Genomic DNA, 14,631 nt, shown 5'->3' on the forward strand with positions numbered 1-14,631 from the left:
AGTCTGCATTCATTGAAGGGAGAAGCATAATTGATGATATCCTGTTCTCACATGAAATTCTTAAATGGTACACTAGGAAAGGAATGTCTCCCAGATGTGTCATGAAAGTAGATTTGAGGAAGGCTTATGAATCTATCGAATGGTGTTATCTCAAGAGTATGCTAGTGGAGTTGGGGTTTCCTTTCAAGTTTATACAATGGGTGATGGAATGTATCTCTACTATGTCCTACTTTTTAACTTTAAATGGTGGACTTACAAAACCATTTCAAGGAAAGAGAGGGATAAGGCAGGGTGATCCCATGTCACCCTACCTCTTTGTAATTGCTATGGAATACCTCCAAAGAGAGCTCAACATGATGGCATCCAACAGACTGTTTTCGTTTCATCCGAGGTGTAAAAAGCTGGATGTTATGCATATTTGTTTTGCTGATAACCTCTTGATGTTCTGTAAAGCAGACATACAATCCATTAGGCTAATCCAAGAGGCCTTCCAAAAATTCTCAGAAGCTTCTAGCCTACAAGCTAACATTGATAAAAGCTCAATCTATATGTCTGGAGTGCAGCTACAGGTGAAACAGGAGATACTTAATGAACTGGGGTTTAGTGAAGGCTCTCTACCATTCAAATACTTAGGGGTTCCTATGTCATCAAAGAAACTCACTATCGCCCAATGTCTACCTCTTGTAGAAAAGATAACTGAAAGAATTAGGTGTTGGTCTGCTAAAATGCTCTCCTATGCAGGAAGGTTACAACTCATAAAATCAATGGTCTTTGGAATACAAACATACTGGGCCTAAATTTTCATCCTACCTAAGAAGATCCTAAAAATGATAGAGAGTGTATGCAGATCCTTCTTGTGGACAGGTAAAGGGGCTATTTCTAAAAAGGCCCTTGTTTCTTGGGAGAAAGTATGTCACCCCGAGTCTGGGGGGGGGGGGGGGGGCTAAATGTAATGCACTTATGCTACTGGAACAAAGTAGCCATTTTGAAACAACTATGGGCACTGGCTGAAGAAAAGAATTGCATGTGGATTAAATGGGTACACTGTTACTATTTAAAGCATGAACCACTAGAAACTTGTAACATACCTAAGAATGCTACATGAGTGGTGAGGAAAATTATAGAAGCGAGAAAATATGTGATGGAATTGACTTCGTTTCAAGGCATCTTGGAACACAGGTTACAATCAGTAGTGGTATGCAACAACTTCTCCATAAAGAAGATGTATGGCAACCTGTACCCACTCAAACCAAAAGTTCCTTGGAAGAACCTGCTGCTGCACCCAACTATCCATCCAAGACACAAATTTATTTTATGGCTGGGAGTGCTGAAAAGGTTAGCCACTATTGACAGACTACTGAAGGTTGATGTGCAAGTTCCCCCTTCATGTGTTTATTGCAAAGGCCCTGATGAGACTATGGAACACCTTTTCTTTGGCTGTCCTATTACATACACCTTTTGGAGGAGGGTACTAATATGGATAGGGGAATATAGAATAGTTGGGAGTTGGCAAGGGGAGTTAGATTGGATCAACAACTGGGCAAAAAAAAGATCTGGTAGAAGGGGAATTCTATGCTGTTTGTTTGCTATGGTGATCAACATTATATGGAGAGAAAGGAACATGATGAGGTTTCAAAATGGCATCTTTCAACCAGAAAAATTGTGCAAGGAGTTAGCAGTATTCATTCATATCAGAGGCAGAGAGATTAAACAATGGCAACCGTACCTACATCAACTGGTGCTATGGCCTTGAAGAAGAGCTAGTGCTTATATGCACCGATTATAGAGTCATTGTCTATTGTCTAGTAGCTATTGACTGTTGTGTTATTGCAGGCTCATGTAAGGCTGAATAGCCAGGATATCAGCACAGATAGCTTGTAGATGTGTTGGTTTTTGTGCAGTGTCCTTAGGTATAGATGTGCAGGCATTGAGTTGGCTCCAGGACTATTTGTTTCCTGGTGAAGCCTGTCTTCCTTTGGGTAGTTTAGTTCTGAGAAATAGGTGGTCAGCCCTGTTTGGTCTTGTAATGAATTCACTTGGTATTAATAAAATCCTTTATTTACCAAAAAAAAAAATGACTTCCCTTGGAGTTGCATATATGATGGAAAGAAACTTGTGAAATTATAAAACAGCTTTTTAGTTGCATAACGCAGAAAAAAGTTGTGTCGTGGATAACGAATGTTAATGGGGAACTTTGACTCCTTTTTATATAACGCACAAAAAAAGTGCGTTAAGAGTAGTTTGGTAACAGTTTTTTCTCTTGGGGTATTTTGGTTCATTTGGGTTTTTATTGTATCATTTAGGTTCCGGACTCTAAAACTTATCCATCTTCAAGGTTGCTCTCATGTACCTTAGCATATGATCAGTTCCAACTAACACAAGCACACGTACGTGATCGATAAGTAATATATGATAAGTAAGATATGGTTTCCTGAGGGTTTGTGATTTAGCTATCGTGTAGCCTAAACTATTATCAAGTTGCTTATTCGAGAATATCAACAAAAAGTGATTGTATACTACAACTATTGCAACGAAGTAAATTTTAAGTAAAGTAACTGCATTAAGAATTTAATAAGAAATAAGATTTCAGAATTGCAGGCGAATGTCATTCTTGTCGAGTATCCATTTAAAGTAATATTAGAAAATCTAATTTGTTAATCACAGGGTTGATATTACTCAGGAGTGTTATACCCTATTTTAACCGGGGTCAAAATAGTTTACAACATCCGGATAATTCCGGAGTTAATTAAAGTTAAGAGTCGCCACCTAATTATTTACGGTGAATTAGGACACCTAAAGTTAATTAAAGTAATTATCTAAAGTTGATTTTATTTTTAAAGTCTACGAAACTGAAAAATTCTAGGTACGAGTTCAACTAACCTAGAGGAAAGGTATTAGACATCCTCTAAATTCCATTAATAATGGTTAACCGACCAGACTCCAATTTAATTAGGCTAAGAATGTAGATGTAATATTTTATAATATTTAAGAAAAATATCTTTATAAGTATTTTTAAAGTTATGGATGGATGTATAAGAATTGACCTTTGATTTTAAAAAAAATATGTTACTCACAACTTACTTTAGAAGTATATAACGGAGGCGTTTTAAGAAGTAGTTGGCAGAAACATTATTTTTTGTCATGGCTTAAAACTAAATTCCAAAGGAAACTCTACTTGCTTTTTATTTGAAGAAGATGAGACTGTTTTTAAGGAAAAGAGTTCACAGCTTACGGTGTTCCTCTTGGTATAGGAAAAAACCATGTACATTTTAATAAATCCTTCATCCGATGTTATATTTCACACGATAGAGCCGGTGAGTAATTTGTGAATTAGGAGTGATAATCCTATGTGACCGAATGACTTAATTAATAACTAGATATTTCCTAATTGTCTGAATCAAAATCTTGACTCCGAAAAATGTTTCAAACTCCAAACCAATCACAAACAAAAAGAAACCAACAAATCAGTACCCATGTTAGCAACCAAAGGTTAGCAGGTATAATATTATGGATGGACAGCTAAAGGAAAAACGCAGTCAAATATTTATCGTTTCCCTGCTCAGATCGTCAATCTTGTTCGGACGAGTTTCGAGGAAGAGCGAGACATATAAAGGAAGATGTGGATGCACGTTTCAGGCCCTCGCGAGGTGACGTCGAGTCTTAAAGTGAGACTCTTCGACTCCGGTATGTCATGCAAAAGAAAAGAAGAGAAAAGAAAAGGATTAGCAACGGGAAATATAATTTCTCAACAAGCACGATAAATGCCAACAGACAATTAAAATGGAATGCACGTTTAGCCAAGTTCAGATATATATAGCGTACGGCCTTAATTAACAAATGTAGCAAAATTATTTAAGGGAATAGATCCCTGTGAACAAAGTATACAGGCAGGTTCTCTCTAGTCTAAATATCAGTCTTAGTAGAGATGAGACCAAATGTGAAGCTAACTGCCTTTCACATGTTTTATAGTCTCTAGCAACTTAACAGATTAGAGGATGAGGCATGGCAATGAAAACAATGAAAGCTTAAAGTCGCCTGATGGCAGTATGGTACTACGCTGAAAATCAGATGCAATCTACTCAGACACATTTTGTCTTTTAAAAAGAAAAGAATTCTTAGCTTAAAGAGGAATCTGAAACTTTCGGTTAGTATTACTGCATCTATACGTGAGTTTGTATGTGATTCAAATTACTACGACCTTAGATTATAAAATCTTCTCGATAAAATGAACATTGATGTTTACTTCTACCAAACAGCAACAGAACCCATATTTTCACCAAACCAAATTCTCAAAATACAACAATAACATGTGCAGGAAAGAGAGAAATAATGCACCAAACAGTTTTCGGGCAGAGGGGCAATATACCAGACAGTGTGGGTATACATAGCATGCAGCCTTGGCAGATCATTTGTGTGGATTTAAAGTGGTTAAAACTGAGTTTAAGTATAGAGAATCATTTCCAGAATACATGAAAGCAAATTCTCGACAAGTATTTCACGTGATATTTCAAAGAGAGGAAATACGTCTTTCATTCAGCAAAGTACAAACATGGAAGAAGCATTTTGACGACTGAACACGACTTTTAAAATTTAAACTTACATGCTGCCAAACATTCCAGAATTCATCGAAAATCTCAAGGGCATTATATTTCTACAATGAGCTGAATGATTTTAACCCAAGAGGTAAAACTAAATCAGCAGACATACAGTGTGTCGTGTGCGCATAACAGACATAGCAAATATGCTCTTTTTAGAGTAGAATAATATTATTCATGGAGCCAATTATTCTATCAAACAGGGCCATGTACAACTACTAACCAGCCATCTTGTTTTATTCAGATTGTCATCTATTGCTTCGGACAGAATTCAAAAGCCAATGCTAAACTCTAGAATCCAGTTTCAACCAAACATTCAAATTCAAAAAAGGATCAACTTCAGCAAATGTGCATAATACTCGACATATGCATTCATGTTCACAGAATTACATTAAGCCAAGGAAAGCGACGGAACTGCAAACGATACATTTTATATTACATGGAAACCCATCTTAACAGTAACGAACAACAAAAATAGACATAGGGATACTGATTTTACCTCTTGTGGGTGCAGTGAACTAAGGCGACGAGGTCTCGAATCTATTCTCTCGTATTGATAGATCCGAACTTCGAGCCAAATAAAGTCGATTGAAAGTATTGAGGGTTTTAAGGAACTAAAGTTTTGTCTTTCTTCTTAGATGAATCGAATGAAAAAAAAAAAAAAGCAGAACCGGGATTTTCTCTTCAGTCCCCCAATGGATGCTATAAGCTCCTCTTTTATAGCTGCGGACTAGGGTTTTCCGATTTTTAAATCCCCAAAACAGAAAATCAAGAGCCGTTTTAAGTCAACGATCAATCTCTGTAAAATCGATTTTTTCTCAGAAATTTGAAACCTATTTTGATTTTTGTGTTGACTCCATTAAAGAGGAGAGATGAGGGAACTGGTATATTACCCGAAAATGGAAAAAACCATTTCTGATTTTCGGAGATTGTCGCGTGTCTTGAAGCAAGAGTGTGCAAACACTCCCTTTCGATCGACAGAAACATGCAGGTAAGTAGAAGGAAAGACAAAATTCTAATACGAAAATGTAACAGACAGGACCGCTTACGGCTAAAGCGAGATAGGATTTTGCCAAAGAAAGAGAGGAGCGAAAAGAAGAGAGAGAGGGGAGAGAGATCATTGCACGAAAATGGGTCTGTTTTGATCTGCCATAGTTGAAAGGAAACATGGATTTTGTTTGGAAGAGGAAAGATGAAGGAGATGAGAGAGGAGGAGGCGTGAAGAGAGAGGAGCTGCTGCGTTTGTTGAAAGGGATTAGGGTTCGTTTAGGCGTCAACTGATGAGGGAGTTTAGAAGACAAGTGGGCCGGGTCGTGGGTGGTTATTTGGGCTGGATCGGATAATATTAGATAGTGGGCTGATTTGTTTCAATAAATAATGGGCTGGACGGGTAAGAAAACATGGTCATGTATTTTGGGCCATTAATTTGGCTGAAAAACATTGGTCTTTCCTCCTCTATAAAAATTTCATTGAGCTTCTAATTTAATAACTAGTACAATATATATTATGTGAAATTAATATGTGTAAATCAAAAGACTTGATAAAGTATAATTAATTTAACGAGCACAAAAATTCGAAAATAAAATGACGACGGACCATTTTGAAGGTTGTGATAAGGTAATGCTAATAACGTTGATTAATAATAGTGAAAATAAAGTGTTTAGCTCGTCAATAAATTTAGAAGCCCGTAGGAATAAAAAATAGAAATAAAGGAGGGACGAAATTGGATGTCAACAAGGAGTTCATCTCTAACCAACGCCTATTCATACTACTGAAATGTCTATGTCTCCACAATCGTCTCTAATAATAAAGAATGCATGTATAACTCCTTTATTTGAATAAGCAAGGCGTACTAAGTAAAGGTGTCTAACTAACCTGTTACTTGCTAATTATTAGTTAGTTAGAGTAGCTAATCAATGCCAGACGATATTCCTTTTTGAGCTTAAATCCTATTCTTTGGTAACCGCATTAGTACTTATACCCTCTTCAAAATGTTTAACACACTAACCCTTTTTATTCTAACCTCGTTTTGTAACTTGAAAGGCGTGCAAATTAGGCTAAAATGATTAGAAGCTAATGAATAGTAAGTTAAAAAGAAAAACAAAGAAAAAAAGAAGAAGAGACAAGGTGGGAAGAAGATTGAATAAGAAACAGAGCCAATGCAAAAAATAAGAAAAAGAATGAAAATTGAAACAAAAGAAAGCTAGGAAAGAAGTGGGGAATTGGGTGTGAAATTGGTGAAAGGAAGAACAAGGAGAAGGAAGTAAGGAATGCAATAAAAATGGGTCCGGAACTAAAATGCCCGAAAAAAAAAAACATTTTAAACTAAAATATCCCAATAAAAAAAAAAGTTACCAAAGTACTCATAGCGCAGTAAAATACTGCGCTATAGCACTAACGGAGACGGAGCCGTTAAGTGCTATAGCGTAGTATTTTACTGCGTTATAGAAAAAAATTATTTTTTTTTGGTACTTCTATAACGCAGTAAAATACTGCGTTATAGAAGTACCAAAAAAAAATTTCTTTCTATAACGCAGTAAAATACTGCATTATAGAAGTACCAAATTTTATTTTTTTTGTATAACGCAGTAAAATACTGCGTTAATAAACAGTACAAAAAAAAAATTGGCCAACTTTATTTTTTGCAACACGTGTTATTTTTCATACTTTGACCAATAATTAGTCGTGTGTCAAGATTCCAAAACGTCAATATTTTATATAGAACCTGATATTTTTTTCTGCGTACAATAATGTAGGCTCAATACATCAAGGATACGTAAACGTTCGGATTGTCATTTTAGGGGTTGAAAAGGTGCCCGAAGTAAGTTTTGTTTGAAAAAAACTTAGTGTTTTTTCCATACTTTGGCCAATGATTAGTCGTGTGTCAAGACTTCGAAACGTCAATATTTTATATAGAACCTGATATTTTTTTTCTGTGTACAATAATGTAGGCCCAATACATCAAGGATACGTAGACATTCGGATCGTCATTTTAGGGGTTGAAAAGGTGCCCGAAGTAAGTTTTGTTTGAAAAAACTTAGTGTTTGACTGTAAAGTTAGTTTAGTCAACTTTATGTGTCGAGAAAATTAGTCAGCTTTATTTTAAAAAATTGAAACTGTAGAAGTGAATTGAAATTTATTGCGTATCATCATCTTATAAGTAAATAAAACTGAAAATTTCACGCCAATTTGGGGGAAAATCGAAATTGAATGGGATAAAAGGAGTTTTTTTTAAAATCGGCTCGGCCAAACCGCCTTGTGGCAGTCTGTCCGCATAGATCTCGAAAAAATACGCAATTTAAAAAAAAACGCGTAAAACGGACGTCCGAGCGCAAAGTTATGACCATCTAAAGTTTGACGACTTTACAACTAGTTTTTGTCCCTATATTTTTTAGAATTATATTTATATTCAAAATAATGTTATGTCTTGATTAAAAAATAACACGCTTAAATCAAAATCTTAAAAAATAAAACACCATAAAGTTTTCAAACAAAACTTACTTCGGGCACCTTTTCAACCCCTAAAATGACGATCCGAACGTCTACGTATCCTTAATGTATTGGGCCTACATTATTGTACGCAGAAAAAAATATCAGGTTCTATATAAAATATTGACGTTTCAGAATTTTGACACACGAATAATTATTGGTCAAAGTATGGAAAATAACACTAAGTGTTGCAAAAAATAAAGTTGGCCAATTTTTTTTTGTACTGTTTATATAACGCAGTATTTTACTGCGTTATACAAAAACAAAAAAAATTGGTACTTCTATAACGCAGTATTTTACTGCGTTATAGAAAGAAATTTTTTTTTTGGTACTTCTATAACGCAGTAAAATACTGCGTTATAGAAGTACCAAAAAAAATATTTTTTTTCTATAACGCAGTAAAATACTGCGCTATAGCACTTAACGGCTCCGTCTCCGTTAGTGCTATAGTGCAGTATTTTACTGCGCTATGGGTATTTTGATAATTTTTTTTTTTGTTGGAGTATTTTGGTTCAAAATGTTTTTTTGGGGGCATTTTGGTTCCGGACTCAATAAAAATGAGGTGAAGTTTGCCGTGCTTAAGGAATGAGTAATCATTTGTATCCAAATGTGTATTTTACTCATTCTCAAGCCTACATTATAAGTCTAACATAAGTCTTATTTGATCCTTGACCATGAATGTTCACATCAATAGAGATTTACATGAAAGGGGTTATAGTACCCAAATGTTTATGTTACCTGTCAAGACTTGTGAACAATTTAACAAGATAGGTAGAATGAATATAGTACTAAATAAAACTCAATTGAAAGATACAGAAAACTCAATTGAAAAATACAGACTAATTTTGCTAATTCGTCAAAATTTTGTGACCAATTTAACATGATATGTAGGACGAAGATATGCGAAAATCTCCCTAGTACAATACTGGAAATTACACCCAATAATCTTAAAAAATGAGTGGTTTAAATTATTGATCTCGTTTTACTCCGTGAGCAGACTTTCAAGGTTAAAAAAAAAATAAAAAATTATTACACTCGACATTTTATCCATAGGACAATCGAGGTCAAAAATTCAAGACCACTCAATTCTACGGCTATTATGATAAATCAGCTACCCCAACTATGGGCCCAAATCTTTTTCCGTTTCTATGTTAAACGGGTTAAGAAAATCCGATCCGGAAAATACCGAAGCAAGCAACACTCCAAATACATCAGCTGTGCAAAAATGGCTTGTCACTCAAGTGAAAAATAAGTAGAACAAATCAAATTCTCAGTCCCAAAAGAAACACCAACACAACAGTCAGTTCTTAAATCCGTAACAAATCAGATCAAAGATGTTTCTCACCAGGTAAACTTGTATTTTTGCCCTTAATCTAGGGTTTGTAATTTTTTATTTTTTTTTAATAATTTTGAAGATCTTACTTTTTGGTTATTTGGGTGTTTTAGAACTGAGTATGATAGAGGTGTCAACACTTTCTCACCTGAAGGAAGGTTATTTCAAGTTGAATATGCTATTGAAGCTATTAAGGTAATTAATTACCTCCATTTATCATCTGCTTTTAAATGGATTTGTATGATTTAGAGGGAAAATTACGTTCTATGTCTACTGGGAGAATATATTTACGCCACGTAGCCTATATTTTGAGTTTGTTACCAGGTTTAACCCATATTTGTGTATAAACACCTTTTATACACTTTTATACACATACATTATGTATAATGCTTTCCTCCAGGTATAATGTTGTATAATATTGTATATTGGGCCTACGTGGCGTAATAATTTATGTTGGCTGTATATTTTTGAAAATTTCCCGTATTTAGATTAAGGTTATTGTTGTTTTTGTGGATTTTTAAAGTTGGGTTCGACGGCAATTGGGATAAAGACCAAGGAAGGCGTCGTTCTTGCTGTTGAGAAGCGGATTACCTCTCCACTTCTGGTTTGTACTCTTTGTTTTCTTTTTATATGAATTTATGGTTTTGTGGTTGTTAAGGTAATGGGGTTATATGCGTAGCAGATTTGATAGCATAACAAATTACTATTGTTTCACAGATAATGGCCAAAAACACACTGAAGTATCACTTTTTTGCGAGTTTCCTCTTGAACTATCTTCAATTATCTATGAAAACACACCTCGAAATTAATGAGTCAGCTGTCATGTGGATGAAATTTTATGGGTAAATTAAGCTGTCACACGCCCTTTGACGATTGTATTCAAACACTTGGTCTAGTCAGATTCGAGGTGTAATTTGATAAATAGTTCATTTTCAAAAGTCCAGGTAGGAGACGCAAACACCTGATAGTTCAGTTAGGAAACTCGCAAAAAAAGTGATACTTCGGGTGTGTTTTTGACCATTATCTCATTGTTTTATGAACTTTTTAGGCCTTAATGGACTATAGTGGGTTTCATGTGGGTTCTGGATTTTAATATTACGTCTTCAAGTGATAATAACTGTGTTCTAAATATAATATTTTTACATAATTAATGAATTTCTTCACACAAATACACTGTTTAAGCAATTATCTTGCTGTTGTTTTTGCTTTTTCCATCTTTTCTTGAGCCGAAGGTCTATCAAAAACAACCTCTCTACCTTCACAAGGTAGGGGCAAGGTCTGCGTACACACTACCCTCCCCAGACCCTACTTTTGGGATTACACTGGGTTTGTTGTTCTAATTACATTGTTTGAGCAAAAACTGTTGGGTTTGGCCGAACCTGTAGCCGGGCTTTTAGCTTCGCCCCTGGGTTTGATACAAGATAATTTGCTAACAGCAAGAGTATGAACGAACCAAAATGTAACGTGAGGGAAAAATTGAACAATTTTGGATAGTACGGGGGCAAATTTGAACCCTCTCCCTCTCTTTTTTCTTGGATAAGTACAATTAGAATATTTTGAAAATTAAGGATTATAGGTGCTCTTTGATGTAACATGGAGTAATACATGTTTAGGATCATTTTTGTTGTGTGAGTTCATCCTGTTGCTGCACCATGTCTCTCTCTGTGAGAAGCTAATGCATGGTAACTTATATACTTTTGGATTCTTTGCAAATGACCAATCACAAGCGAATGAATGTCCATGTGCATTAGGGAACAAATAATTCATATTTTTATCATGTGGCTTGAATTTGAATTGGAGTTATTATACACAGTTTGGACATTTACCATTCATCTGACTTTTCTATTTGCTATTATCTTTATTAATATGGGAAATAGGGCGATAAAAGACTTCTTTTGGTTGAGACGGACGGCAGCATGTAGGTCTAAACTTGAATTCTCCACTTTAATGTGATACCATATCCTTTAAAGAACTAAACGACACTATCTAGTTCTAGGTACAATGTTAAGAAGTGCTTTAAACATACTAATAGCTAAAAAAAAGTAACGGAGACGTCAATTAGAGAAGGCTGAGTAAGTTTTAGCTCAGGAATTACTTTTCTGTTTGTTGCTTCTTGCTCTCCTTTATGGCTTGCTTAGTTATGACTTCTTGTGAGTTAATTACTGCATCCCAGATAGGAGAAATACTTTTTAATTAGCTAATCTCTCAGTTTATCTGTGTTTTTTTCCATTCGTGACTCAGATTTGATATTCTTGATCTTGCAGGAGCCAAGCAGTGTGGAGAAAATTATGGAAATTGATGAGCATATTGGCTGTGCAATGAGTGGATTGATAGCTGATGCAAGGACTCTCGTTGAACATGCACGGGTTGAAACTCAGGTATTTAGAGCTAAGGGTTCAAATTTAAGTCATAATATGCTCGCGAAAAATCACTGACTAAGCGTGCTTGTTCTGTTTTCCACCTTTTCAATAGAACCACAGATTCTCTTATGGAGAGCCCATGACTATTGAGTCCACAACACAAGCTCTGTGTGATTTGGCCCTGCGCTTTGGTGAGGGTGATGAAGAGTCTATGGTTAGCATCTTTTCTTTGACTTATCAGTTTCACTATTGATACTTGGGCACAAAGCATCTTTCAAGCAAAGTCTAATTTCATTCAAAAGCATGTGTGGTTGAACTATTTTGTTATTTCCGTTTATTTTGATTAAGACCGTAGGAGCTTAAATGTAGTTGGACTGTTAGATGTTTTTGTTAGTATTGCTACTTGAGTGGGTAAAAATTGTACTTCATTGACTTGATGGAGCTGTTTCATTTTGTGTGCCTGGTAATTCATTTGTTGATTACTCTGTTTTCTCATCTACTTGTCTCTCTAAGAAACCAAGCATGTGTGTGTAACTACGCCTGAATGTGAAATACTGTGGGTTTAATGATGTCATATCATAACTTGATACAAAGCTTTAATGATGTCCTGAAGGTCATTAACTATTCCTCCCCTGTTTCAATTGTTTGTGGGGTCTCAGTATGTTAATGCAAGTCAAATGCTTTAGATCATTATATATGTAAACCTTGTATTAATAGAACTAGAGGCCAACTGATGGACCTAGGCTGAGCTGGTATTTGTTTTTCTGGTAGACTAATGTTGACTACAGAGACTCTTTTCTGTATTTCCTCAAATAACATTGTCTCTCTCTCTCTAAATATAGTGTCTTGAAGGATGTTCTTGTGATCATTTTTAGTGTGTATAGATAATTTATCTGTGTATACGTATAAAAATATCCTCACTCAAGTTTTTACATTCTAAGACAAGAATATTAGCTCTCTTGTTTAAAAAATGGGGAAATGAATGTGATATCTGAACAAACCGTGCTGTTTTATAAAATGCATTTATAAATCTGAGTGAAGGACCTGGTTAATAATAGCTGTTTTCTGTGTGGATCTAACTCATTTTGTGGAATATTTTTGTTGTGCTGAGTGACTTAGTATCTGCTATTTTGTTTTTCCTCTCTGAATAATCTTTAAACAGTAATGAGTTGAGCTAATATCTGAATCCTGTTAAAGGAGCAAACACACTATCCAGAATTAAATTGACTTAACTCACCAACACGAAGGGATTGGCTTCCCTTTGTTTGTCCTATTCAAGTAGAGAAGATTCAAGTCCCGCACCTAAATGCATTATCTTTGGTTTCATGCAGTCCAGACCTTTTGGAGTATCACTTCTCATTGCTGGTCATGATGAGAATGGTCCTAGCTTGTAAGTATTTGCTTCCCACGAGATTGTTGGTAGATATGGCATTACACTCTATAGTTTCTTCTCTTTTTGTTGTTTGATCATATCCGATGAATCTGCATGCAATCATCTTTCAGTTTGTTCATCTTGTTCTGGATATTCTTATTTATTTATTTGTTATTGTAATCTTGTTCTGAATATTCTTTAGAATGGTGAAAGAATATATAACCTCTTTTTTCTCCTGTACCTTTAATTCTGAGTAACACAACCATTATAATTAGTTCTGTTAGTCTGCCAAATAAGATCTATATGCATCATGATTAAATAAGATCACGTCCTTCACTACGAGCTTTTACACATGCTTCTAGAGCTACTCGGTTAGCTACGGCACCTGGCGCATTACCCCAAGGATGTCCTAAAGTTCCTCCACCGAACTGTAGTACGGAATCATCCCCAAAGATCTCGGTCAGAGCAGGCATATGCCAAATGTGAATACCTCCTGAAGCCACGGGTAGAACACGCGGTAAAGAGACCCAATCTTGAGTGAAATAAATACCGCGACTTCGATTTTGTTCAACAAAATCATCACGTAGTAAATCAACAAAGCCCAGAGTTATGTCTCTTTCACCTTCAAGTTTACCTACTACGGTACCAGAGTGAATATGATCTCCACCAGACATACGTAACGCTTTTGCTAATACCCGGAAGTGGATACCATGATTCTTCTGTCTATCAATAACCGCATGCATTGCACGGTGGATGTGAAGAAGTAGACCATTATCTCGGCAATAATGAGCCAAGCTAGTATTTGCGGTGAATCCCCTCGTTAAGTAGTCATGTATTACGATCGGAACACTCAATTCTCTAGCAAATATAGCTCTTTTCATCATCTCTTCGCATGTACCTGCAGTAGCATTCAAGTAATGCCCTTTGATTTCACCTGTTTCAGCCTGTGCTTTATAAAGTGCTTCGGCACAAAATAAGAAACGATCTCTCCAACGCATAAATGGTTGTGAGTTCACGTTCTCATCATCTTTGGTAAAATCAAGTCCATCGCGAAGACATTCATAAACAGCTCTACCGTAGTTTTTAGCGGATAACCCCAATTTAGGTTTAATAGTACATCCTAACAGGGGACGACCATACTTGTTCAATTTATCTCTTTCAACTTGGATCCCATGAGGCGAACCTTGGAAAGTTTTAACATAAGCAGTAGGGATTCGCAGATCTTCCAGATGTAGAGCGCGCAGGGCTTTGAACCCAAATACATTACCTACAATGGAAGTAAACATGTTGGTAACAGAACCTTCTTCAAAAAGGTCTAAAGGGTAAGCTACATAAGCAATATATTGATCTTTTTCTCCAACAACACGCTCGATGCGGTAGCATCGCCCTTTGTAACGATCAAGGCTGGTAAGTCCATCGGTCCATACAGTTGTCCATGTACCAATAGAAGATTCCGCAGCTACCGTGGCCCCTGCTTCTTCA

The 14,631-nt window shown here is 35.8% G+C and overlaps 2 protein-coding genes across 2 annotated transcripts in view; one reads left to right on the top strand and one right to left on the bottom strand.

Moving 5' to 3' along the window:
- Nucleotides 1-9,234: 9,234 nt before the first annotated feature.
- LOC132609222 (proteasome subunit alpha type-5-like) overlaps nt 9,235-14,631 on the top strand; it is an 11,776-nt gene continuing 6,379 nt past the window's right edge. Inside the window, exons 1-6 of the mRNA XM_060323098.1 lie at nt 9,235-9,432; nt 9,531-9,612; nt 9,941-10,021; nt 11,682-11,795; nt 11,890-11,991; nt 13,109-13,167. Coding sequence (XP_060179081.1) covers nt 9,419-9,432; nt 9,531-9,612; nt 9,941-10,021; nt 11,682-11,795; nt 11,890-11,991; nt 13,109-13,167 — 452 coding nt within the window. The 5' untranslated portion in view covers nt 9,235-9,418. The remainder of the gene's footprint in view (nt 9,433-9,530; nt 9,613-9,940; nt 10,022-11,681; nt 11,796-11,889; nt 11,992-13,108; nt 13,168-14,631) is intronic.
- Nucleotides 13,414-14,631, bottom strand: part of LOC132609221 (ribulose bisphosphate carboxylase large chain-like) — a 1,531-nt gene continuing 313 nt past the window's right edge. Inside the window, exon 1 of the mRNA XM_060323097.1 lies at nt 13,414-14,631. This exon is cut by the window's right edge and continues 313 nt beyond it. Coding sequence (XP_060179080.1) covers nt 13,464-14,631 — 1,168 coding nt within the window. The 3' untranslated portion in view covers nt 13,414-13,463.

This window comes from Lycium barbarum, chromosome 9, assembly GCF_019175385.1.
Source record: "Lycium barbarum isolate Lr01 chromosome 9, ASM1917538v2, whole genome shotgun sequence".
Classification (NCBI taxonomy): domain Eukaryota; kingdom Viridiplantae; phylum Streptophyta; class Magnoliopsida; order Solanales; family Solanaceae; genus Lycium; species Lycium barbarum.